Source organism: Onychomys torridus, chromosome 7 (assembly GCF_903995425.1).
Source record: "Onychomys torridus chromosome 7, mOncTor1.1, whole genome shotgun sequence".
NCBI classification, from domain to species: Eukaryota; Metazoa; Chordata; class Mammalia; order Rodentia; family Cricetidae; genus Onychomys; species Onychomys torridus.
In genome coordinates, this window is record NC_050449.1 from 90,108,560 (window position 1) to 90,131,039 (window position 22,480).

The 22,480-nt window shown below is 43.3% G+C and overlaps 1 protein-coding gene across 4 annotated transcripts in view; it reads right to left on the reverse strand.

Moving 5' to 3' along the window:
- The window catches only part of Clstn2 (calsyntenin 2), a 608,806-nt gene that overhangs the window by 22,956 nt on the left and 563,370 nt on the right, over window positions 1-22,480 (reverse strand). For all 4 annotated transcript variants that reach the window (XM_036191651.1, XM_036191650.1, XM_036191654.1 and 1 more), the window contains exons 9-10: window positions 17,865-18,027; window positions 3,600-3,766 (exon numbers count right to left, since the gene is read on the reverse strand). In XM_036191651.1, coding sequence (XP_036047544.1) covers window positions 3,600-3,766; window positions 17,865-18,027 — 330 coding nt within the window. The remainder of the gene's footprint in view (window positions 1-3,599; window positions 3,767-17,864; window positions 18,028-22,480) is intronic.

The following is a 22,480-nucleotide window of genomic DNA, read 5'->3' on the forward strand; positions in this document are numbered from 1 at the left end:
GCAGACATGCTTGCACTAGCATGCATAATCACAGGGACAAATGGTGTTCACAGTTCCTTGGGAATCTGTGCTGTGACCACAGTGAGCCGGGAAGATGTTAGAGAGATATCTCCCAGAATGGCTACTTCTCCCAGACTCTCAACTGGTTTTTTCAGTTTTCTTGCAGGCTGGCCCATCAGTGAAATTCCTGTCCAAAGCCTGAGCTCCCTGTGCCTCAGCAACAGGTTGGCTATGGCTTATTGGGCACCTTGCCATTCCCTGACCACCTGCCACCTGCCAGCCTCTTTGATCTGTACCAAATGGCTCAGAGAGTAAAGGCCTTTATCACCTAGCCTGACGATTTGAATTGTCATCCCTGAGACCTACATGGTGGAAAGGGAAAATTGAATCCCATGAATTGTCCTGTGACTTCCACATGAGTATCACGGCATGTACCCACCTCTAAATACATAAGTAAATGTAGTAACAAATTAACAGAAAGGTCTCCTGTGTCATAAAAGGACATGTGATTTGTTGAGAATGCATTAGGTTTGCTACAGAGATACATATCTATACGTTTAGTAAATTAATACATTGCTAAAAGATATTAATTCCATTTTGAACATGAGGGTGGGGCTTTATGGGTTGAAGTATCTTGCCCAGGGTTGCCAAGGCAGTAAATAGTAGATAGATATTGGTGTTGAGAACCTAGGAGTGTCTTGCTCTGCCACACTGTGAGGGTGATGATGGAAAGGATGGTGCCATGAAAATCACAACAGGCTACTCTTCCAAAATGTGGCTGTTCCATGGTAGCTTGCATGAGTGCAAAGCAACAGCTACCACAACCCTGTAGAGACTGAAATATGCTTGAGCGGGATCCAGAAACAACCATGACCCACAGGAAGACAAGTGGAGCAAAGAGCGGTCCCTGTGAGTGGGGAAATTCCTCCAGCAAGTGAGGGCTTGCTTCTTTATAAGTCACACAGAAGGAGGCTGGTCACTGGCAAATCAAACGACTTGAAATGAGCCTTCAGAAATGATGTGCAGGAGACATGCAGGGGCTGAAGGAAGTTAGTTTTAATAACGGTCAAGGCCATCTTTTAATCAGAGTTGCTGGTGTAGAGGAAAGAGCATGGACTTACTTTGGACAAGTCCCTAAGCCCCAATCCCCTTGCTTTTGAAATGAGGTCATAATATTTAATTTGTTTCGAAGAGTAGAGATAATGAACATAAAATAGCCCCCAGTGAGCGCTCTGTAAACTGAGTGTCTTATTAACTTCTCTCACAGACCTCAAGCTCTCACAAGCCATGCCTTAGGGATGGGAAAGGATCATTTGCAGTGACTTGGGTATGAGCAGGTGGTATGCTGAAAAGCCTCCCCCTAGACCCCTCACTTAGCTTAGCACCTTTTCTTTCCACAGGCTATGACTACTCTGTAGAAATCACTTTGGTTCTTAATTCATAATTCACAAATTGCCTGTCTGTTAAGTCTAGAATCTGTCAAACCTGGAACTCTGCAACAGTGGCCCCTTGGGATGGTTCAAGGCAGAGGATGCATTTAGAGGCAGGCAGTGAGCTGGACTGAGAAAAAGAGAGGGTTGGAGGCTAGATCTCCACAGCACTGGGTGGACAATATCTCAAGGAAATAATACACGCTGGTCAGAACAGCTTTCCCAGTGACATGTGATTAACATGCATGCGTGAGCATGTGTGTGTGTCAAAGCCATGGTAAACAACATCTGGAAAGTCAAGCTTGCCAACCATGCCTTCTGTATTCCTTCCATTGTGCCCATCTGACCCAATGTCCAGGGTAGGCACTTTAAACCCTGCATGGCCAAGATTATTCTCTCTTGCTTGAGTTTTCAATGGCTCTTAGTGGTTGGAAAAAATACATCTAAATGTGTCTAGGAGTGTCCATGATGTGGTCTTCATCTGGTCCCACTTTTGCGCTACTATTTGGGCACCCACATCACTGGCCTGGAGGTTCCTATGCATTTCTGCCATACCCCTCTGCTGCTGCTCAGTTTCCCAGATCTTGGAATGGCTGCTCTCTGTTCCCCTTCCTTTACCAGGTGGATTTCTACCTGGTCTCACACATTCTCCCCAGGCTTCTCCTCCTCTGGGGAGCCTTCCCTGAAGGCCATACACCTGAATCTGAAGCTATGGAGTGGGACTGTCTGGATTCAAATTCTGGCTCAGCCCATCACTAACTGAAGGATATTTCTTGAGCATCCATTATCCTTCAATTCTCAATATCTGATTGAGAACATTATGGTACCTTTACCCATGGGAAGGGGTATCACAAAGAGTAGTGGTCATAAAGCAGTGTCTTCCTCTCAGAGACCTCTAGGAAATGTCAGTGCTCACTGTCAATATAGTGGTACCCAATTGGTACTATATAGGGCCACCAAATTATCTAAAGACAATAAGCTGAGAGCATCTACCTTTGTATACTAGAACCCTGTCCATAACTGTAACATGGTATGTTTTCTGAGGTAATCACATTTTAATGAACATTACAGGTCCTCAGACTAGCAGGCCCTGCTTGCATACCCAGGGCCAGAATCTTCAAATATCAGGCCCCTGTTAGGAGCAGATTCTGCTGGAAAGAAAGTCTGGGTAGGAAAGGCAGGCCCATGGTTGGATGGCAAGGCAGGCCCATGGCAGACTGGGTACAGATGGGCAGCAGGTGGAAATCCTTTGCCATTGCCATCTTATCTTGGGAAACAGCCAAGGGGGAAATGACTATGGCTTCTGGAGACTCTAGCTGTCCTGGTCTCCAGGACACAGAGCCCTCCTGTGACTTCCAGAAAGGAGCTAGGGACTCGCTTTCCCACACTGGGGCCTGTGATAATTTATCAGGACCTTTGATAGGACTAACCCTGCTCTTTATTCAGAACTCAGGGGCCCAGGACCAGCAAGAGCTTCTTCTATCTAGGTGAGGCCAGTAGGCAACCTTACCTGTTGGAGGGGAGCTTGCTGGGGCCATGGCTGCCCCTCCCCTGCCTTCTGGGAGACGCTTTTCTAAGAACACAGCTCTAATTTTCTGAATCACTTGAATATTTTTGTTTCATACAGGCAATAAAAACCACAAATCTCTTCATGTTCCTTTTGACTTCCAGATATTGCTTGGAGGGGAACTGGCTTCACTTTAACAATGTAAGACCTAGTGACTGTCAAATCTGTTTTCTAATTCTACCTCATGTCTGTCTTCTCTTTCTTTCCTTATTTCTGTTTTGGAGCCCTAATTTCTTGTTTACATTTTATGTTTTTGAAATGTATTCTTGCATGCTGCTTTAGTGCCTTTAGGCAAATGAATAGCAAAGTAGCCAACCAGTCTGCAGACAAAGGAAATTTCATACCTCCCTTCAGGCAGACATGGAATGGTGTCTACTGTCTACTCTAGAGCACCTAGAAGTTTCAGGAGCTGGAAGCAGAAGTCCATCCTGGAAGTCATGGTCACTAACTGCTCCTTGTTGAAGTGTGATCACATCTTAACTGAGGCACCATTTCTGTGAGGCTTCTCTGCAAACAGTTATTTCCTGGCATGCTCAGGTATTGGGTCGCCTTCAACTCGTAAATCAGTGTCTTATCATAGGTGGTATCAGTGCCTTCCTTACCTTTATTCCTTGCCCGAGGCTTTCCAGGGAATTAATATCCAGCCCTTCTTTGCAGGCTTGCAGGCAAGAAATCACCTTCTGGCTTTCCATTTTGCCAGGACGGATCGTAAGACTGGCGAGACTGCCGTGGAAAAACTGTGCAAACCGTGGTTTGGCCACTTCGCCTCCTGTAGGAACAAGAAACACTGTCATCTGCCTTGAGAAGACTAGGTAGGAAGCACCAGGAACCAAGGTCACTCATAGTGTCTGTGTATTCTTTAAGCCTAGGAGATTAAAACAAGCCAATGTGTGTTTGTGTGTACACAGGCTGAGCACTGTGCTGGGATCTGCTACCATGCCCAAGCATGGTTCAAAGTACTCAAGTTGCAGCTTCATCAGGAGCCATGCCCATCACCTCCATGCTCTCCAAGCCAGGCTTCCCTTGAGGTCTGCTTATAGTCCATCTTACTCAGATAGCCTTTCCTCGCTTCTTTACTAATCACAGCCCTCCTCCCCCATCTTTGGATAGACTGCACGGAGATTTAGAGATTTAGCCCAGATCTTGCTTGGTTTTTTGTTCAGAGAAGAAACAGAGTGTGGAGGGAAGATAGACCAAGACTGAGTCCCCATCTTGATAGTTCCTGGGAGAGGTTTTGAAAACTCTTTGAACCTCCATAGCTCACCAGATACATTAGTGTCCCCTAGTGCATAGGCTGTCTCAGCGCAGCAGCTCCTGTTTTCTGCTGCCTGAGGCTTGGTAACAGGCTGGGCAGCCTGTGAATGGCTTTCCCAGCTCTCCAAAGGACAGCGTTCCAGCAAGTGGCACTGTGGCACCCTTGCTGCCTTTTGGCAAGCTGAGTGTGTCAACAGCGCCTTGCAGGTAGTGGATGCTCCTTGGGCACACAGCTCTTATGTTCTTTAGTGTTCTGCATGTCTCTCTCTGTACATGTTATCCCACTTTTTTATGCTTTCCTCTGGGAACTTGCTAGGTGCTGCTTTCTGAATCTCTCCAGCTGACTTACTGCATGGCTCTTTCTACTGCTTAGATACGGGCTTGCCTGGGTTCCCCCTCACACCTGTTCCATTGATGTCACATTGGCTCACCCTCACCCTGTCCTCCTTGTTGCCCAGCTGAGGCAAATTTCACAGTTTTTCAAGGTCTCTTAGACTCCCTGTCACTGCTGCTTCCTCAAACCTTACTGAGTCTCTGCTTCCCAAGCTGTCCTGTCCCTGCTCCGAGTCCCCCTGTGCTCTAGGCTTAGGGCCTGGATCACTGTTAGTTGATTTTATTGCAGCCTTCCACCTGGCATTGCTCTCAAATTGTTTACATGCATGTGCTGTCCTGAGGAGCCTAAATTGTTATCATCCACCTTGGCTACAAGTTTTAACCATCTGGGAATCTTTAAAAAGATAAGCGGGTGCCTGGTACTTGGTCTGACCCCCTGGAGATTTTGATTTAATTGGTACTGGGAGTTTTAAAAAGCATCTTGGATAACGCAGATGTGAAGCCAAGGTCAAGAAGCACTGAGCTGTGAGCTTCTCCAGGTTGGGCCTTTTGCATACTCCTTGTGTGATCTCTCTCCTTGATGCTACCTGCAGGCTTGCCCCTCGCAAGCTGCTATAATTTATTAGTTTAAGCCTCTCTTTCCTGGATAGCAAAGATCACTCATGCATTATTCATTTTAATGAAGACAATACTGAACAAGTAAGTAGTCGGGGGTGAGGGTTGCATCAGACACTGTGCATAAGTTGACTCATTTATTCTTCTCAAGAACACTTGGCCTCTCGTGTCCTCTTGGCATGCTGTAGTCTGCCTGGCATACAACAGACACTTTATAATTGCCTGTTGAATTGAAGGAGATGATGTGCTGAATGCCATCAGAGTCATTGTGGGCACTGTGGCTTTCTCACCCTTTCCTTCTTGCTAAGTAAGGCAGCCCCGAGGCTTTGGGCATGGACACAAGCCCCAGGGACAGAGTCTAAGCAAATTTTATTACACCATAATTGTTCCAATGATGGATTCAGGGGTGGGCCTGGGGCCAAGTGAGAAGATGAAGCCAATCAGTACCTGGCATAATTATAATAATTATATAATCAATAAGCCATAATTATAGGTCCAAGAATAAGCATGGGACCAAATTTAGGCTACCATCATGAGAGATGATAACTGGTAGCTTATCCATAATAGCTTCTATTTTGCTCTCAGAAGGTTTTCAATGAACTCTTGTTGTCTTTCTATAGTGAACGCACAGCTGCGTAAGCCATCTTGCCATTAGACGAGGTGTGATAAGGGCAACGTAAACTGTAGGGCAGAACTAGAAGAGGCACATGGGACCAAGTAGGACCCACGTGGGTATCTCTGCCACTGTGTTTTGGGATATCCTCTGTTATAGGAACCATCTGTCTTTATGTGTTAAACCATTTTGTCTCATAGATTGTTTCCTTGCTGCATAAGGATTCTTTGCTCTGAAAGTAAAACAAGTCTTTTTAATGCTTGATTCTCGGGGAACTCCAAACAGATGTGACTTTGATGAATGGCCTGAAAAGGACACGGCTATGAGAGGACAATTTGAGGTTTTCTGATCTTGATGCTCCTCCATACCATTTGCATGTTCATGCCTAGTGTTATGTCTTGCCTGTCAAGTGCCCCCCACCAAGAGGCTCTCATATTGAAAAGTGGGTCCCTCATGTTTAGAGGTTAGGTTTTTATAAAGTGATTGGACGATGAGGGCTCTGACCAAATCATTGACTTAATCCACTGAGGGATTCAAAATATGAATAGACTTCTGGGAGTCAATAGAACTGTGGAGGGTGAGGCCTCTTAGAAAGATGCAGGTCACTCTATCTGTTCCCTGGATGTCTTAGGAGCACATCTGCTCCTCCACACCCGTCTGCCAGGATTTTCTCCTTCACCATGGCCCAGAAACAATGGGACAGGCTGGCCAGGGACTGAAGGCTCTGAAGCCATGAGCCAAGATAAATCCTTCTGCACATAAGGATTTTATTTGTATTTGTATTTATTCATTTATTTTTAGTATTTGTTACAGCAATAAAGTGTCTGACTTATATTCATGTGAACTGATATCTGGATATCTTTTTTTTTTTTAACCTACAGAAAAGAGGATGAAGGCCTGAGCATGAATGATGGAGGTGCTATTCAGATGGCCATCTATTCCCTGCCTTGTCTCTACCTGTGATCAGTAGAGTCAATGAGTACCACTGACTAGGTGTGACCTGTGTACCCAACACCACATGCCATATCAACATACATCATCTCCTTGACTCTTCATAACTGCCTTGGGAGATAGACACTCATTATATAGGCAATCATATATAATAAAATTTAGGCTCAAGTTGTAAAGTGTATGTCCCTACAATTCTGAGTACACCATCTATCATCTAGCCTGCCTCATTATCTCACTCAGAGGCTCCATTTCAAAGGCCAATGTCTGTGACAGGCTTGGATACCAAGATACTGTGTTCTGTATTTCAACCTAAGAATCCAAGATCTATGCTGTACTCTGCTTATGAGTCAGAAGTCTCTAGGAACTGAAATTTTTTTCTTTTTAATATTGAAGTTGTCTACATGGGACATACAGCTTCTCTGTCAAAATTCAGAATAAACTTGGTCATAGATCATTTTAAGAGAACAAAAATATCAAAACTTTGTTTCCAGGCATGATTTTGGATTCCTTAGACTAGATCAGCATTTCAAAAACATTTCTTATGTGTCTAGTCTTACATTAGGTTGCTATAATTGTAGGTCTGGGTTAGGGTCTTCAGGAATTTATATGGAGCAGAGAGAGATACTAAGGAAAATTAAAATGTAAGAATTAGATGTTCAAAGACAATCTGAGTTTTTTAAGGCAGCACATGATCAATTTCTAAGGAACATGTCTTCTAGGTCAGAAAAAAAATAGCTACCGTGAGGCCCTTGAAATGCATCAGATTCTTCCCTATACTATTTCATTGATCCCTAAAGATGAGAGTATCTTAAGCTCTGTTCTTTGTATCTTTATTGGGTATATCTCCCATCTCACTTCCATGCACACCTCTAGCCTTGCCACAGGTATGGCCACAGAAGAGGCCCAAGCTGAGTACCTATCCAAGTGTGGGCTTTAGAAGCATAAACATTTCAAAGAGCAAGGAAGACCTGACAGTGGGTCTACCTTCAGCAAGTACAGAGGAAGAGGATCTGGTTTCTTCCAGATGAGGTAGGCTGAAGAAATGGAGAGGATAGATTACAGAACGAAATGGCACTAGGTAGACCGTCCACAGATGGACCTGCACAGAGAACATGAGAGACACCACAAGTATTGATGGAGCCCCCATGGAAAGCAAGGAAATGCCAAGACATCTGTCATTCCTAAAGGATCGTTAGTGGCTGTGGACCAAAAGAGGTAGATGAGTACCATTTCAATGAATAACCACATGGAAAGGTGACTGGACCCACATTACCCTATAACTCTACATACTCACCTCCATGATCAACCCACCATTACCCAAGGAAATGGGAAAATGCCAGATCTGAGGAGGTTAACCCTCTCTCACTCACATGGAATGAAACTTGAAATGAGACAAAGATGGGTGTGGAAAAACAAACAAAAACATTTCATTCTTGTGAACTGATCGTCTGAACTGATACACTGACAATTCTTTTTTACAAAAGAAATGTACAGGTTTTGATAACTTTCCCAAGGTCACGTGGCCAGGAGACAAGTAACATTAAGATTCAGCCTTTACTCAGTCTCCCTGGACATCATCTAATCTGACGTGGCTGAAAATATTGGAAGAAGACTTACTGGAGGGGACCAATACAGGGCTGGCAGTGAGAACCCAGTTATGTGGCTGTTGTGGACAATGATTGGCTTCAGCAGCAATTCCCAGCAGCTGGGATGAAGAGGACAGGGAAACCCAGTGGTTTTAAAAGCCAACCAAACAGTTGACCCCTCAGTGGTTTCACATCCACTGACTTAACCACAGACTGAAACTATCTAAATAGTACTAAACACAGGTATGTCCTTTTCTTGCCATTATTCTTTAAGCAGTAAGAACCACTATAGAGCATTTATACCATGTTAGATCTCATAAATAATGAATATATTTGTCAAATAATGAAGGTATTTGTCATTTTAAGCAAATACTCTACCACCTTATATAAAGAACTTGAGTGTCTCTGATGTTTTCGTACCTGCATGGCATCTGGTGGCCAAGCACCAGCAGATATGGAAGGACAATGTTATTTGGCATACATGATCTGATGCAGCATTCCTATTCTGAAACAGAGCATTTCATATGAATGAAGAACTTCATATCCATCACCATGCCCCTCTCTGTCTTCTGAGAGGCGGGGTCTCCTCACTACAAATGCAGCTCTAAAAGAAATTTAAGGCCAAAGACCTATGTAATGTGAATGCACCAAGTCTCCATCTCATACACAGGTATTCAGGAAGCCACTGTCTTTCCTGCTATCTTTCCTTCTGCTATTTAGTCTGGGAAATACGGGAAAGAGTGGAGGCTGTGCTTTCTTTTGCTTGAGTTGAACACTGCTCTTTGCAAGGCTTGTGGATGGGGATGCCCCTCAATGAACGCAATTTCACGGATGGTCAACTATCAATTTTGAGCAATGTAAATGGGCAGACTGTCTGAAATCTTGCTTTCTCTTTTTTCCTCATTTTGGTGGCGGAGACACCCATGGAATGCAAAAACTAAGTGAAGTGTGTAATCGACCCTCGCAAGCTGCAGCTTTAAAACTACGTGCATATAACCTCAAAGGGGGTTCACACAGCTATACGTTGCAGGTGACTTGCAAAGAAAAATGATCTGTCATCATGGCTGGCATGACATACTCTCATCAAGCTTTCTTAACCCTTCTTTTCTTTAAGAAAAAAAAAAAAAAAAAAACATGTACCATTTCTCCTGCTTTCATAGCAAACATTTATATGATACTATAGAGAGCAAAATATATGACTTGGGATGACCTAAAAAATCAGATCCCTGAAATTGAGGACCTCAATTTATGGAGTCAGAAGGTCACTCATGCATCATCCCGAATATTGATCTCATTCTCCAGGCAAAGAAATTGAGAGTCGGAGTGGCAGAACTGTCTTCAAAGATCTGGAGTTGATAAACAGAGGCAGTGAGATATAGAGTTCCCCTCTACTCACCCCAAACTCCAGGTCCAGCCTTTTCCACTGCAGCCTGACGCCTGGTCGGTCTGAAGTGATTATCTTTAGGTCTCAGCTGGAGTTTGTCAGAACTCAAGAGACAATGTCAAAGACATCTGGCAACTGATTTGCCCCAGATTCCAGCAGCCTCTAGTCTTCTTTGACTGTGGTGATCTAGTCCTGGTGGTACGCATCTACACTCAGATCCAGTTGCCATGTTACCCCTGGCATGGTACAGAGTGGGGTCTAGATTATGCCCATGCCACATGTTGTTGGATGTCCACAGGGGAGCCCACCTAAGGTGCTCAGCGCCTAGTGCATGCCAACAACGTAAACATGGGGGCTAGGAGTGGGGGTAGTTTGTACTGTTTCCTAAACTTGACCTTGGCCTCCCTGTAGAAGGGGCATCCTGTGAGAATGAAGTTTCATGCAGATTCCTTAGGGAATGCTGTCTGGATAGAAAGCTCTCTATGCTGGTGTGTGCTTTCTTTCTTTTCTTCTTCTTTTTTTTTTTTTCAGAAGCAGAGACCCGAGGGATGGAGACTAACTTGAACACAGACTTTATTAAGAGAAATTTGTACTAAATTAGACCAAGCTCATTAAGTGTAGGAATGTAGTCCAAGTCTCTGCACCAATGCTAGAGTCTGGCAGGGAAAAAAAAATGACCTGAAAATGTACAAACCTCAGGGCCCCACGAGGCTGCAGTTACACTGTTTGAGGCTCATATGGCACAGGTTACAGCTATGTCTGCCTTTGGATCCCCTTGAGGCCATTCTTTGCTTTGTCTTCACTTCAAAACTCCAAGGAGTATTTTGTTTGTGCCCTATTCAGCCTCCAGTTTTTGGACAAATTTTCTTCTGTATTTCCTGCTGTCTTGTTAAGTAGGGGATAGGGACTCAGCAAAGATAAGGCCTGGGATAGAATGGAAGTCTTCCTAATCCAAGATCAGTGGTATCCTTAGGAGTGTGGAGAGGGGCTGGATATTCTAGAAAGGTCAAGACTCCCTCCACTGGAGGAGAACCTCTGGGGAGAGACAGGAGTCAGTGGTCACAAGGAAGAGAACCACAAGTGCTAACCCCTGTGCTGAAATACATCAAGAAAAATGGGGATCAGACAAGGAGCAGCGAGATGTTTGCCTGAATGTGCCTCTGAAACTCTTCCTGCATGCAGCCACTTGGCCAAAAGAGTCACTGCTCAGATGCATGACATACGGAGGGAACTCAGCGACACAAGTCTAGCACAGGTTAAGTGCCCTGGACTGCTGCAGTCTGTGGCATCTTTCAGAAACCGCAAAACCCTGTAGGACACCATCCTGAATATCTGCTCTACCTCCCTGTACAAGTAAGCCTACAGAACCTGGATAGTTAGGTCTAATGTAGATGTCCAGGAGCTAAGCAGATGGGCCTATCTGATTTTTCATAGTATTTGGAATTGAACTCAGTTTACTCAGTTTTGTTCTTACAAGTGAAAACCTAAGGAAAAAAATATTAACCTCGTCTTTATTTTTTTATTTTTTATTTTTTTCCAAAAGTAACCTCGTCTTTAAATGGCCTACCTTGCTATGTCCTGCTGTCATTTGAATTTGTCATCCCTAGGGTCACAGATTGGTGGCTTGGGTACCAGAGTGACAATGTTGAGAGGTAGTTGGACATTTAAAAACTGAGACCTGGTGGGTAATCACAAGACTGACCTCTTCCAGTGCTTTGGATTGGAGGATTTCCCTCCCCCCACCCCTGCCCACAGCATCTTTTCTGCTTGCATGTGTTTTCACCATTGTGATGCTATGTATCAAGAGGTGACACAGCCAGGAAGCCCTCTCCAGAGCCAGTGCCATGCTCTTTGGCATTTGTTAATGCAAATGAAGGATTCAAAGACGTTCCTTGCAGTTATGTGATGCTGCATGCACTAGGCCTCACTGGCAATGTTTCTTAAGTGTAAATGAAGTCTCATTTTCTTAATTACTGGAAAAATCCCAATGAAAATGAAGTTCTGCTGATTGCATGGCTTTCAGATTCACTAACAGGACACAGTAGGCTAATTGGGTTTCAGAACACAGACCAGCAATGGTGCTGGAGCCAGCTCCCAGGAGAACCCAACACGCAGCATCCATGAAATCATTTTCTATTCACTTTGTCCGACCCCAACTGGAAATTTCACAAATGAGAACAAGTTCCCTAGTCAACCTCAGAAGCACCAGAAAAACTCCCCACGTTTGTAAGCCCAAGGCAATTAGAGGGGCGCACACAGGGCTTTGCGCTATGTATGTACACAGACGGTGAAGGATGAGGAGTGTGGAGATGAGGGCGGCTCCACAGGCCATCAATTTCACAGCACTGCATCTCATTGGAAGGTCTTTTGATATGTCATATGCAGACAGAAACGTGGCTCCCAGAAGAATGTAGGGATTCATGGGAATCCAAATTCTTTAACCAGGCAGGCAGCATGGTATCCAGAGACTCAGTTTCAAATTCTTTCTTCCACCCTCCCCCATCCTTCCTGGGCCAGTGCTAGGGAGATCTGAGCATGCTCATACCTCCCGCTTCCCCCCTCTCCCTTTTTTGTGAGGTCTTACTCATTCTATATTTTAAAGATTAAAGTTTTGGGAAATTTTTTCACAGATGTCATTCCTCTTGGGAAAGTACCCTAGTTTTCTCCAGGTCCCCACAAACAGCATCATTACATCTCTGACTGAATTTTTATCCCTGTTCCCAAATTTTTTCCTTCTGATGTTGTTCTCTTTTTGGCTTATGCATGGGCCTTGTGAAGGCAAGGTCTGTGTATAAGGGCTAGCCCTAGGGGAGGCGGGGAAAGTTAGTAAATGCAGGGACCTTAGGAGAGCTGGGGCCACGGGTGTTAGAGCAGGCCTATCTCTGGCAGATGGTCTATTGTGTCAGATTTAGATGAAAGAACAGAAAGGAAAGTGGAGGAAGAACAGAGTCATGTTAAAGTGACACATTCATTCACATGAAACATGCCAAGCACACACACTCCTCATGGAAACTTGGGAGGCAGGCTTCATTCTTATGTGGTAAGTTAGAGTTTAGAAACTCAGGAGCAAAGGGAGCAAAGATGACGCTGACGTCATCACTGTGCTTGGTTTCAAATCCTGTAGGAAGCACAGGAACAAAAAAGCACGGAGATGGTGTGAAACCAGACACATGGGCCAAGGGAACACAATACAGGACCTAGAGATAAACCCAGCCACCAAGAGCCATCTGATTCTCCATAAAAGTGCTGAGAGCATCAACTGAGAAAGGACAACCAGCTCAACAAACAGTGCTGGAAAGGAGACATCTTCATGCAGTAAATTAAACCCAGATTCTCCATTATTGCTCATTATATATTTAAAATAATCAACCAAAATGGATCAAAACTCTGAAACCTCTAGAAGAAAACACACCAGAAATATTCAAGATATTGGCACAGGCAATGATTCCCTGAAGAAGACTCTACTAGCCCAGCAAACAGAAGCCAGAACTGACAAATAAGATTATATCAAATTAAAAAGCTTCTGTACAGCAAAAGAAAAAAAAAACAATAAAGTGAGAACCTACACAAAGGGAAATCTTTGCTAGCTGCCCATTTGACAGGGGATCAATATCCAGAATATGTAAAGAACGCAAAAGAACAAATAATTTCATCAAACATTGTCAACTGATCTGAAGAGATATTGCTCAAAAGAAATACTACAAATGGCTGATAAATATATGAAAAGTGCTCAATAGCTTTAGCCTTCAGAGAAAAGCAAATCAAATTTTGTAACCCAGCTGTACTACTCTGGAATATATGTATCTGGAGAAGCTTAAGTCAATACACAAATTTGCAAACCTGTGTTTGTTTTAATACTTCTTACAATAATTAAGAAACAGAATTTACCTAGGTGCCCACTAACAGATGAACTATATAAGGAACACACACACACACACACACACACACACACACACACACACACACACACGAGTATTATTATTCAAGACAATGAGGAATGAAATAATGTTATATGAAGGAAAATGGATAGAACTGGAGATCATGGTAAGAAAAATAAGGCAGACATAGACCACTATCATATCTTCTCTCACATGTGAAAACTAGAAAAAAAATGTTAACAAAGCAAATATCTCATAGATAACGGTCCTGGGACACAGAGGAGCTAGGACCCTATGTAAACAAAGCCAGCAAGGGATGAGGCTGAGGTGTAACTCAAACTCTTAAGTTTTCTGACTCACAGGCTGCTCTCTTTCTGTTGTTTTTTGGAGAATTAAGGACATATATAGCTGGTTAGTAAGAGGAGGACAGGTTTTTGTAGCTTGCAATTGTAGGGTTACAGAGAGTAAAGCATTTGTAGCACCTGCATCAGCACTTATCAGCTCCTGTAGTGCTCACTAGGGACTAATATTAAGGGCTTCCACTCAGTAACGCAGACATAGAAAGACTCAAGACCTCGTCCATCAAGGAAGAGCATCCTAGCACATGTCTGGAAAAAGAACCAAAATGCAGATGAGCATCTGTCCTGGTTGGTTTTTTTATTGTCAACTTGTCACAAAACTGCTGGGGATGTCTTTCTGTATGCTGTGAATGTGTTGCTCCGATTGATTAATAAATAAAATGCTGATTGGCCAGTAGCCAGGCAGGAAGTATAACGTAGGCAGGACAAGCAAAGAGGAGAATTCTGGGAAGTGGGAAGCTGAGTCAAGAGACACTGCTGGCTGCTACTGTGATGAGAAGCAAGATATACAGATACTGTTAAGCCACGAGCCATGTGGCAAGGTATAGATTTATAGAAATGGGTTATTTTAAGATGTAAGATCTAGCTAGTAAGAAGCCTGAGCCATTAGGCCATACTGTTTAATTAATATAAGCCTCTGTGTGTTTACTTGGGTCCAAATGGCTGCAGGACTAGCAGATGAGAGAGATTTGTCCTGACCACAGGCCAGATGGGACACAGGAAAACTTCAACTACACAAAATAGTCACCTAGAAAGAGACAACTTCAACTGAGGAATTGCCCAGATCAGATTGGCCTGTGGCCATGTCTATGAGTGTTTGTCTTGACTGACATTGATGTGGGAGGGTTTAGTCCTTTGTGGGAGGCACCATCCCTAGGCAGGTAAGCCTGGACCATAAGTGAAAGCTAGAAGAGAGAGGTGGGAGAGTGGGCCAGCAAGCAGCATTTCTCCATGGTTCTTACCTCCGGCTTCCTTCCTTGAGTTCCTGCCCTGATTTCTCTCAATGGAGGGTTATCAAAGTGTAAAATGGAGTAAACCCCTTCCTCTCCTAAGCTGTTCCTGGCCATAGTGTGTTTATCACAGCAACACGTTAAAAATAGGACAACAAATTAATGTTCATTCTTCCTACTATATTATAAACATATACTTGGGTGAAGTGATTTCAAATAAATTGCAACCATATGTCCATTTGAGCTGGCATTTATGGAATCATAGCACCCTCTTCAGATGTGGCCTGTGCAGGAAACAACTCTCAGTAAGCAGACTTAGAGACACACGAAGAATATTCTCCACCATCACTACCCTCACTCACATCTGCCAAAAGGGTATTTCATAATTGCTATGGACCAAGGCTGCTAGACTGTTTCTAATATTTCTTCTTTCTTAATGGAAGTGCTTTATGATGTATGTGTGTGTGTGTGTGTGTGTGTGTGTGTGTGTGTGTTGGGGGAGTGCATAGTGGTTGTGGTAATGTCAGATTATTTGTCCTATTAATAAATATAAATACATACATGTATCAATACATAGTATACATATACATATATGTATAGTTACACAGTAATTAATATGTATTAATTATATTAATTGGGAAAGAGAGCCAAACAAATGTTAGTTGACAATGTGGGTAGACTGTGGTGTTTATATATGTTACTCATAAAATACTTTCAATTTTCCCTCCACACACACCACAACCATCACTTCCCTGCCCTCTTAGCTGTGGTCAGATGGATTGCTTTGGGCAAATAAGATGAATAAAATGCCTGGCATCAGTGACAGGTGAAGCTCTTGGAGCTTGTAGACACTTTGCTAGGCTTTCTTTCTCTGTTTGTACTGAGAACAGTGGCTGCTGTACCTGCTGGAGTCCCACACTGACAATAGAGCAGGGAAGAGATTGGTAAAGAATACCAAGACACGAGTATTAATTAACTGAAAATTGGAGCATGCTTGTCACTGCAGGGCACCAGCCTATTCTAACTGATCTGGGGATCATCTTAATTAGTCACAGAATCACTTTTTATTTGGCAGGACTGTTTTCCCACCCTAGGTGTCAAGCATATTACTAGGGAGTGGGAACAGTAGTTGTAACTGACATACGTAAGTAGAAGCTGGTTGCAGGGTGGGATGACAAGAAACTAGACGCGATGTCTAAGGGCAACCAGGAAGGAAACATGGTAACATTGGTAGAAGGATGTGTCTTTTCTTATAGGTTTTCTCCAGGCCGTGTTCAGTAATACCCATATAGGTTTCTGGCTGGGGCACTGAGCCACATCAAGGACCCCCATTTCAGCACAGCTGTGTCCAGTGGTTAATGATTTCTGTTCAACCTCTAAGTTAGTGTCTTGCTCTGTCTGTTAGCTTCATGGATTCTTGCCATAAGGTACAGTTTTCTTCTCCTGGTAGCCTTGGGGAGCCTACAATAATGAAAAGACTCTCATCCCTAAGTCTTGTAAAAATGTTAAACAAGACTTGTCATCACTCTCTGGTGAAACATGTCACACATGACATGTGTAGCCTCAGCTCAGGAACACCTATTTTCATTCCTCACTCACCTGTATCTACTCTCTAGCTTCTGCTGCCCAAAGCTCACAGTGTATGCTGTATACTCCTCTTTCTATATTTTGTCCCATGAAGCTGCTCTGAAATCACTCTTTACCCAGCCCACAGAGACTTGAGTCTCTACTATGTTATTCCTGGTTCAACTGATCCACAGAAAACAAATTATTATATGGTTGGCCACTGACATCCACAGGTTCTTCAGGTGGCTCAAAAATATGTCTTTAAAAGTTGTGTTTTCACTTCACACTTGCAGACGTCTCAAATTACCAAACAACGTGGTTTAACAACTATTTGTAGAGTAGCCCATATTGCATTATGAGCTAAAAATAATCAAAAAGATTTAAAGTATACAGGAGACTGTATGGGGTTATATGTAGGAACAATGTCATCTTAAGTGGGCTTGAGCAAGGCTTTGCTGTCTCTGGGAGATGTGGGAACCAATTTCTTGAAAATACTGAGGGAAGTGCACCTCTCCCCTCACCACTGAGCGGTGAAGGGCTGAAGTTATGAATCTGGGAAGCATTCATAGATTCCCTCAACACAGGTTGGATCTTACCTCAGAGTGATGTCTGCCTGCTTGGGAGCACCCTCCTTCCCATCTGGTTGCCCTTAGTGGGATTCAAAGGATCCCAAGACTTAAGGAAGCAGAAACAGACTCCAGCTGAGCTGAGTAAAATGAAAGGCTGTTGGCATGGAAAGTTCCTTTGTTTACTTCCAAAGTGGAAATAGGGTTGGACTGGGGGATTAGAAGAGAGGAATGGGTAAAGAAAAGTAGAAGAAAGGGACCTCTCCATGGGCAGTGGTGACCAAGGGCCTCTGTCCTAAGAGGTGAAGGATGGCTGAGGCAAGGCTCAGCACTGAGGGCTGAGCATACCCTGAGAAGGGACTTTATGACTACATGGCCTGTGGACAATTTGCTTCTCATAGACCTGGGCATGTAGATGCCAAGGGTTTGGACACTTGAGTGACAGTGAGGTCCTTGGTTTCTAAGCAACCTTGAGACTATTGACAATTTCAGAGAGTCTACATTTAACCCTTCAGATATGCAGCCACAGTTTGGAACCAGTTAGGATCCCAGAATAATAAATAGCCTTAGTAACTCAGAGGCAACCATGAACTTGTTTAGGCTGAGCTAAAATAAAAATCCATTCTCAAGCCAGGTGTTCCATTATTACTTAGAGCTAGTGTGTAGATTGATGCTTACTTGTATAAGTGCTGTTTTGCTAGGAAAGAGCATCTTTTGTTCTGGCTAGCTTTCATGTTACTTGTTCCTTTTTCTCTATCAGTATCACACATGAACAAAACACAGAGTAAAAAGAGGGCTCCACTTAGGGTTACCTTGCCAACAGGCGCCGACAGTAAGTTGCATGGCTATATGAGATGGATGAATGGGCCAATCATTGGTCACCAGGTATGGTTCATATGTTGCTCCATCCATGTATAGGGTGACCACAGGAAACTCCACATTGATGACATAGTAATGCCACTCTTTGTCACAAATCTAATGGGGAAAAAGAACACACAAAGAGAAGCAACACTTAAAATTGAATCTAGAATGCAACACCAAACAGCCCTTTAAAATCTCATTCTGAAAGGAGACGAAGGTGTTTCTGGGTCAGCAATTATTATCTCAAAGACTTAATATAATTTTGATGTATATCACAATCAAGGTTATCAAACTCATTATCAAACACAATGGGAAGAAGAATTACAAGTGGATCCAGTCATCACTGGCTGAATAGAGTCACCCTTCAGTGTTCATAGGATTGGCTCCAGGAGCCAATCTGAGTTTAAAATCTGCAGATGCTCAAGTTCTTTGTGTAAAATGGCATTGCATTTGGTGGTAACATATGCATATCCTCCTGTGTACTTTAAATAAACTCCAGGTTTCTTATAATGCCCAATACAACGTAAATTCTTTAAATAATTGCTCGGCTGTATTGCTTATGGCCTAACAAGAAAAGAGAGTCTACTCATATTCAATATGGGAGTGATTCCTCAGTTGGGTGAATTCATGGATGCAGAACCTTTAGGCATCCTGTTCACATAATTACCACCTACTTAGTCAGGCTACCTGATCGACAGGTAAGAGTGTCTGCTTAAATTTTTTTGGATGAAATTTCTCTTACTTCTTCAATATAGAGAAAGTGCAATTGAAACCATTTTCTAAGTTCTGGGATAGATGGAGCTGGACAAAGAATAGTGCTTCAGTGAAAGGAAAGCTAAAGGCTAAGATGAAGGAGGAGAGAAGAAAGGATGATGGAAGAAGAAAAAGGCAGAGCAGTTGGAATTCAGTTAGAGAGAAGGTGGAATCAGAAAGAGGAAGAAGCAGGAACCCGAGGAATTAGAGCCGCTAATCCCATTGCTTCTGTGGTAAGACTCATCAGAGAAGCTGGTGTAGCCTGGCCTTTCTAATTCAAGGAAAAGATTCCAAGGGAGACAGACTTCCTAGCAGGACTCTGCCTTCCTCCACCTCGGTGTGCCTGGGGAGACAGAGAAGGGCCACAAACGGAACTTTTGGCCTGTACTGAGAGCTGGATACTCTTCACATCTGTCTTTCCATAGCCCACCATACCCAGGGTCCTATTCTTTCTTTCAGGGCTGGGGACCAGCATTAATGGATTAGTAGAATGTGTGGGGGGAGAGGGTGGTATGACAGTTGATTTTGACTGTCATCCTCACTGGGTAGAGAAACACATAGGGAATCAGCAAAGCACAGCTCTGGCGTGTCTATGAGGATGTTTCTAGGGGTGATTGCCTCCATATGGCTCTGACCTAATGAATTAGTAAATCCCTTAGTGGATTCATGATATTGCCATATTACTAGGAGGTGGTGAAAGCTGGGGATGTAGGGCCTAGCTGGAGAAACAGATTATTAGGGGGGTGTCTTTGGGACTGTATCTCACCCTGGACATTTCCTGTGTTCTTTCTGTGTTTCCTGCCTACCAAGGATGGCTCTGCTCTGTCATTCCCTCTCTGATACTGATATCTCCGAAACAATGAGCAAAAATAGTTCTCTCTCCTCCTTTTAGGTATTTGGTTACAGTGATGTAAAAGTAACTGATACAGAAGGAGTCACATTTCCTGACCCAAGAGACCAGACTCACACTTTACAATCTATAACAAAAACATAGGAAGGGAGACAGGAAGCAGAAAATGCAGCAGGACTAGAGAATGGTGCTGCCCTCCCTCTGTGTAAGCCTGGGCTCTCCCCTTTGTGTTCAGTCTCCTCCGCTCCCTCTGCACCCCGTGGAATCCTCTGAAGTGTCTCTCATCTGTTTCATTCACTCTCCATCACCCCTGCCACAGATGGCAGGGGAGGCTGATGAGTTCTACATGAAGGTGACCCCAAGGTGAGGGCATCAAAGCCCTCCCTCCATCCCGCACTGGATTAAATGTGCTGTTTCTCATGAATAGATAACACCAACAGGGATGCTAAATGATCTTTTCCCTTTCATTTTGGAATAAGAATTTCTTCCTTAATGTTCTTTTTATATTGTCCCATCTTATATCTCAGAAAATTACTCCTTTTGAAGCCTATTAGTCTGATAAAGCCTGATGAATATTTTAGGGACTCTTGTAGGCAAGCAGGAAGGGTCCAGGAGGTTCACTTCAATGTCTTGTTGAATTCAGTGAGATCACTGAATCAATTTACACTCCCTACCTTATTGATGTCCTGGATCAGACCACATCTGAATGCAGAGGTTTTGGGTTGAGCCTGTGACTAGAGGGGTGATGCTAGGTCACAGGGGTGGTACACAGGAGGACCTGAGAGCTTAGGGCTGTTGGAAGAGGAATATTTGAATGAAGCACCCAACCCAAAGGATCTCAATGCAGCATATGTTTGGAGTTGGAGTCAAAGATAGCCAGGCAGCAGCAGAAACCTAGAAATGGTTTATATCCTAGAGCTATTCTAAGACGTATCTGGAAGCTTCTGGCTAGGTCCAGGGTGACAGTCAAGCACTCCTAGACACATTTCTTCCCCCATGGAAGTTAAACCATCAGGGATAGCCATATAAGTAGCACATGAGGACTCGCTGTCCTGGGTCCCATTACTACCCTCACAGCAGTCACCCTCTCTGTAAAGATGGCAGGTTAAGCCCATGTGCTTCAGCCAATCATACCACACTCTGCGACTGCTGAAGATGAAGCAGAATGATCCTCTGGCCTTACTTCTCAACATTCAGCCTTTGCAAAAGACAACAGAAAACATTTCCAGGAAAAGTAAGAACCATTTCACATCTTAAGAGCATCAGAGCCCTTCCCAATATGGTAGGTTTTTTTCTAGATACTTTTCCTATAGTTTTATTGAATTGTGCTTCATTGATAGGCAGCTTCCATGATGCCTCTCATAATACAGGGAGTCTGTGTCCTTAGCTGGGCCTCATGGTGGAGATGAAGAGGCTTTCCCACCCTCATTAGCATATCTATGGCTCCAAGCAGCCTTAAAGAATATGCCTGTAATATGTTTTCAACCTTGGAGATGGGAACATTTCTATTTACAGTGTTTGTATAAGCATCCTGAGAAACAACAGTCGTGAACAACACCCTGTTTGGATCACACTGTTTAATGATTTGAAAGTTTGCATCTATCAGTTAATGTTGGCATCGAAAACCCCATTGTAAGTGGTCATGTGATGTGGCTATGGATATCCCATAATATACCTAACTATGCTCTCATTATCAGATTAATTTTATAACAGCGATTACAAATGATGCTATAATCAATTTCTTGGACATAAATATTTGTCTGTATTTCTGAATATATCCTTAGGAAAGATTCCTGGAAGGATATTAAATGGCTCAAATATTATAGCTATTTTTAATGTTCTTGATACATACAGTGATTTTTTTTCCAGCTAAAGATTATAACTCTTTATTCTTTTACCTAGAGAATTCGAGAAGGTTCCTGTGTTGTACCATTTGTGAAAGAACACATCTTATCTCATTTTTGTAATGAATCACAAAAGATGGTACAGGTTATGTATTCTCAAATCAAAACAGAGACTACTACCTATGTGAGGAGCAGCCAAGACTCAGAGGAGTGAGCATGAGCTCTTAATTGGGCATCCAAACAGTTTTTTAGTTCATACTAAGCTTATGGCTGCAGACTTGTCCCAATGAGCTATGTCAGCAGCTGAAGAAAATGCCTAATTAAAGTTTCATAAATTTGGAACTATGATCAGGAAGAGACCCACATTGACCCTTAGCTAGAATGGCAGGGACGGACTGTAATTGAAAAATGATCAAGCCAGGGGGCAGCAGAAATAGAAGCTTTGCTACATAGGTCAACCAAGACAAGGAAACTAGGCAAAGTGACCTTTCCTTGGGGGAGAGACGAACTTGAATTCTTAGCTGCTTGTGAATCATTGGCAAACCTAACTAGCTTGACACCTGTCCCATAGTGCCCCTGAGTGGATGACCAAGGCATGACCTAGACAAAGCCACCTCCTTCTCAGAACACCTGCAGGTGGGATTCTATGTTAGGTGGCTGTAGCTGCTCTTTTAGACCATGAATGAAAAAGTGGCCAGAGATTCAGAGACACACACCAAGGAAGACTATGGCTCTGGAAGATCCTCTTCACAGCTGCTGACAGCCTGGTTCAAATACCACATCCAGGTTGGAAGTTCTGACTTAGTTTCTCCATTAAATCAGGTATTTTTAATGCAGCTCTTCAGCACGTGACATATTGATTTGCCAAGTACTGTGTCAATTACTATGTCTATTGAGGTTGCAAGGGACAGCAGAGCTCATGAGACGGATTCTTTGCCTTCAGGAATTTCGATCTAATGGGGATGGGGAGTGATGGTACCACATACAAAAATATTCCAATTTAATGGGGATTTAAATAAGTGTTGTAACTCAGGTGCGGAGCACTTCAAGGTTCCACAGAATGGAGAGATCTTTCCAGCTGGGAGAAAGTGGAATTTAGGGTGAATACAACAGGACTGTT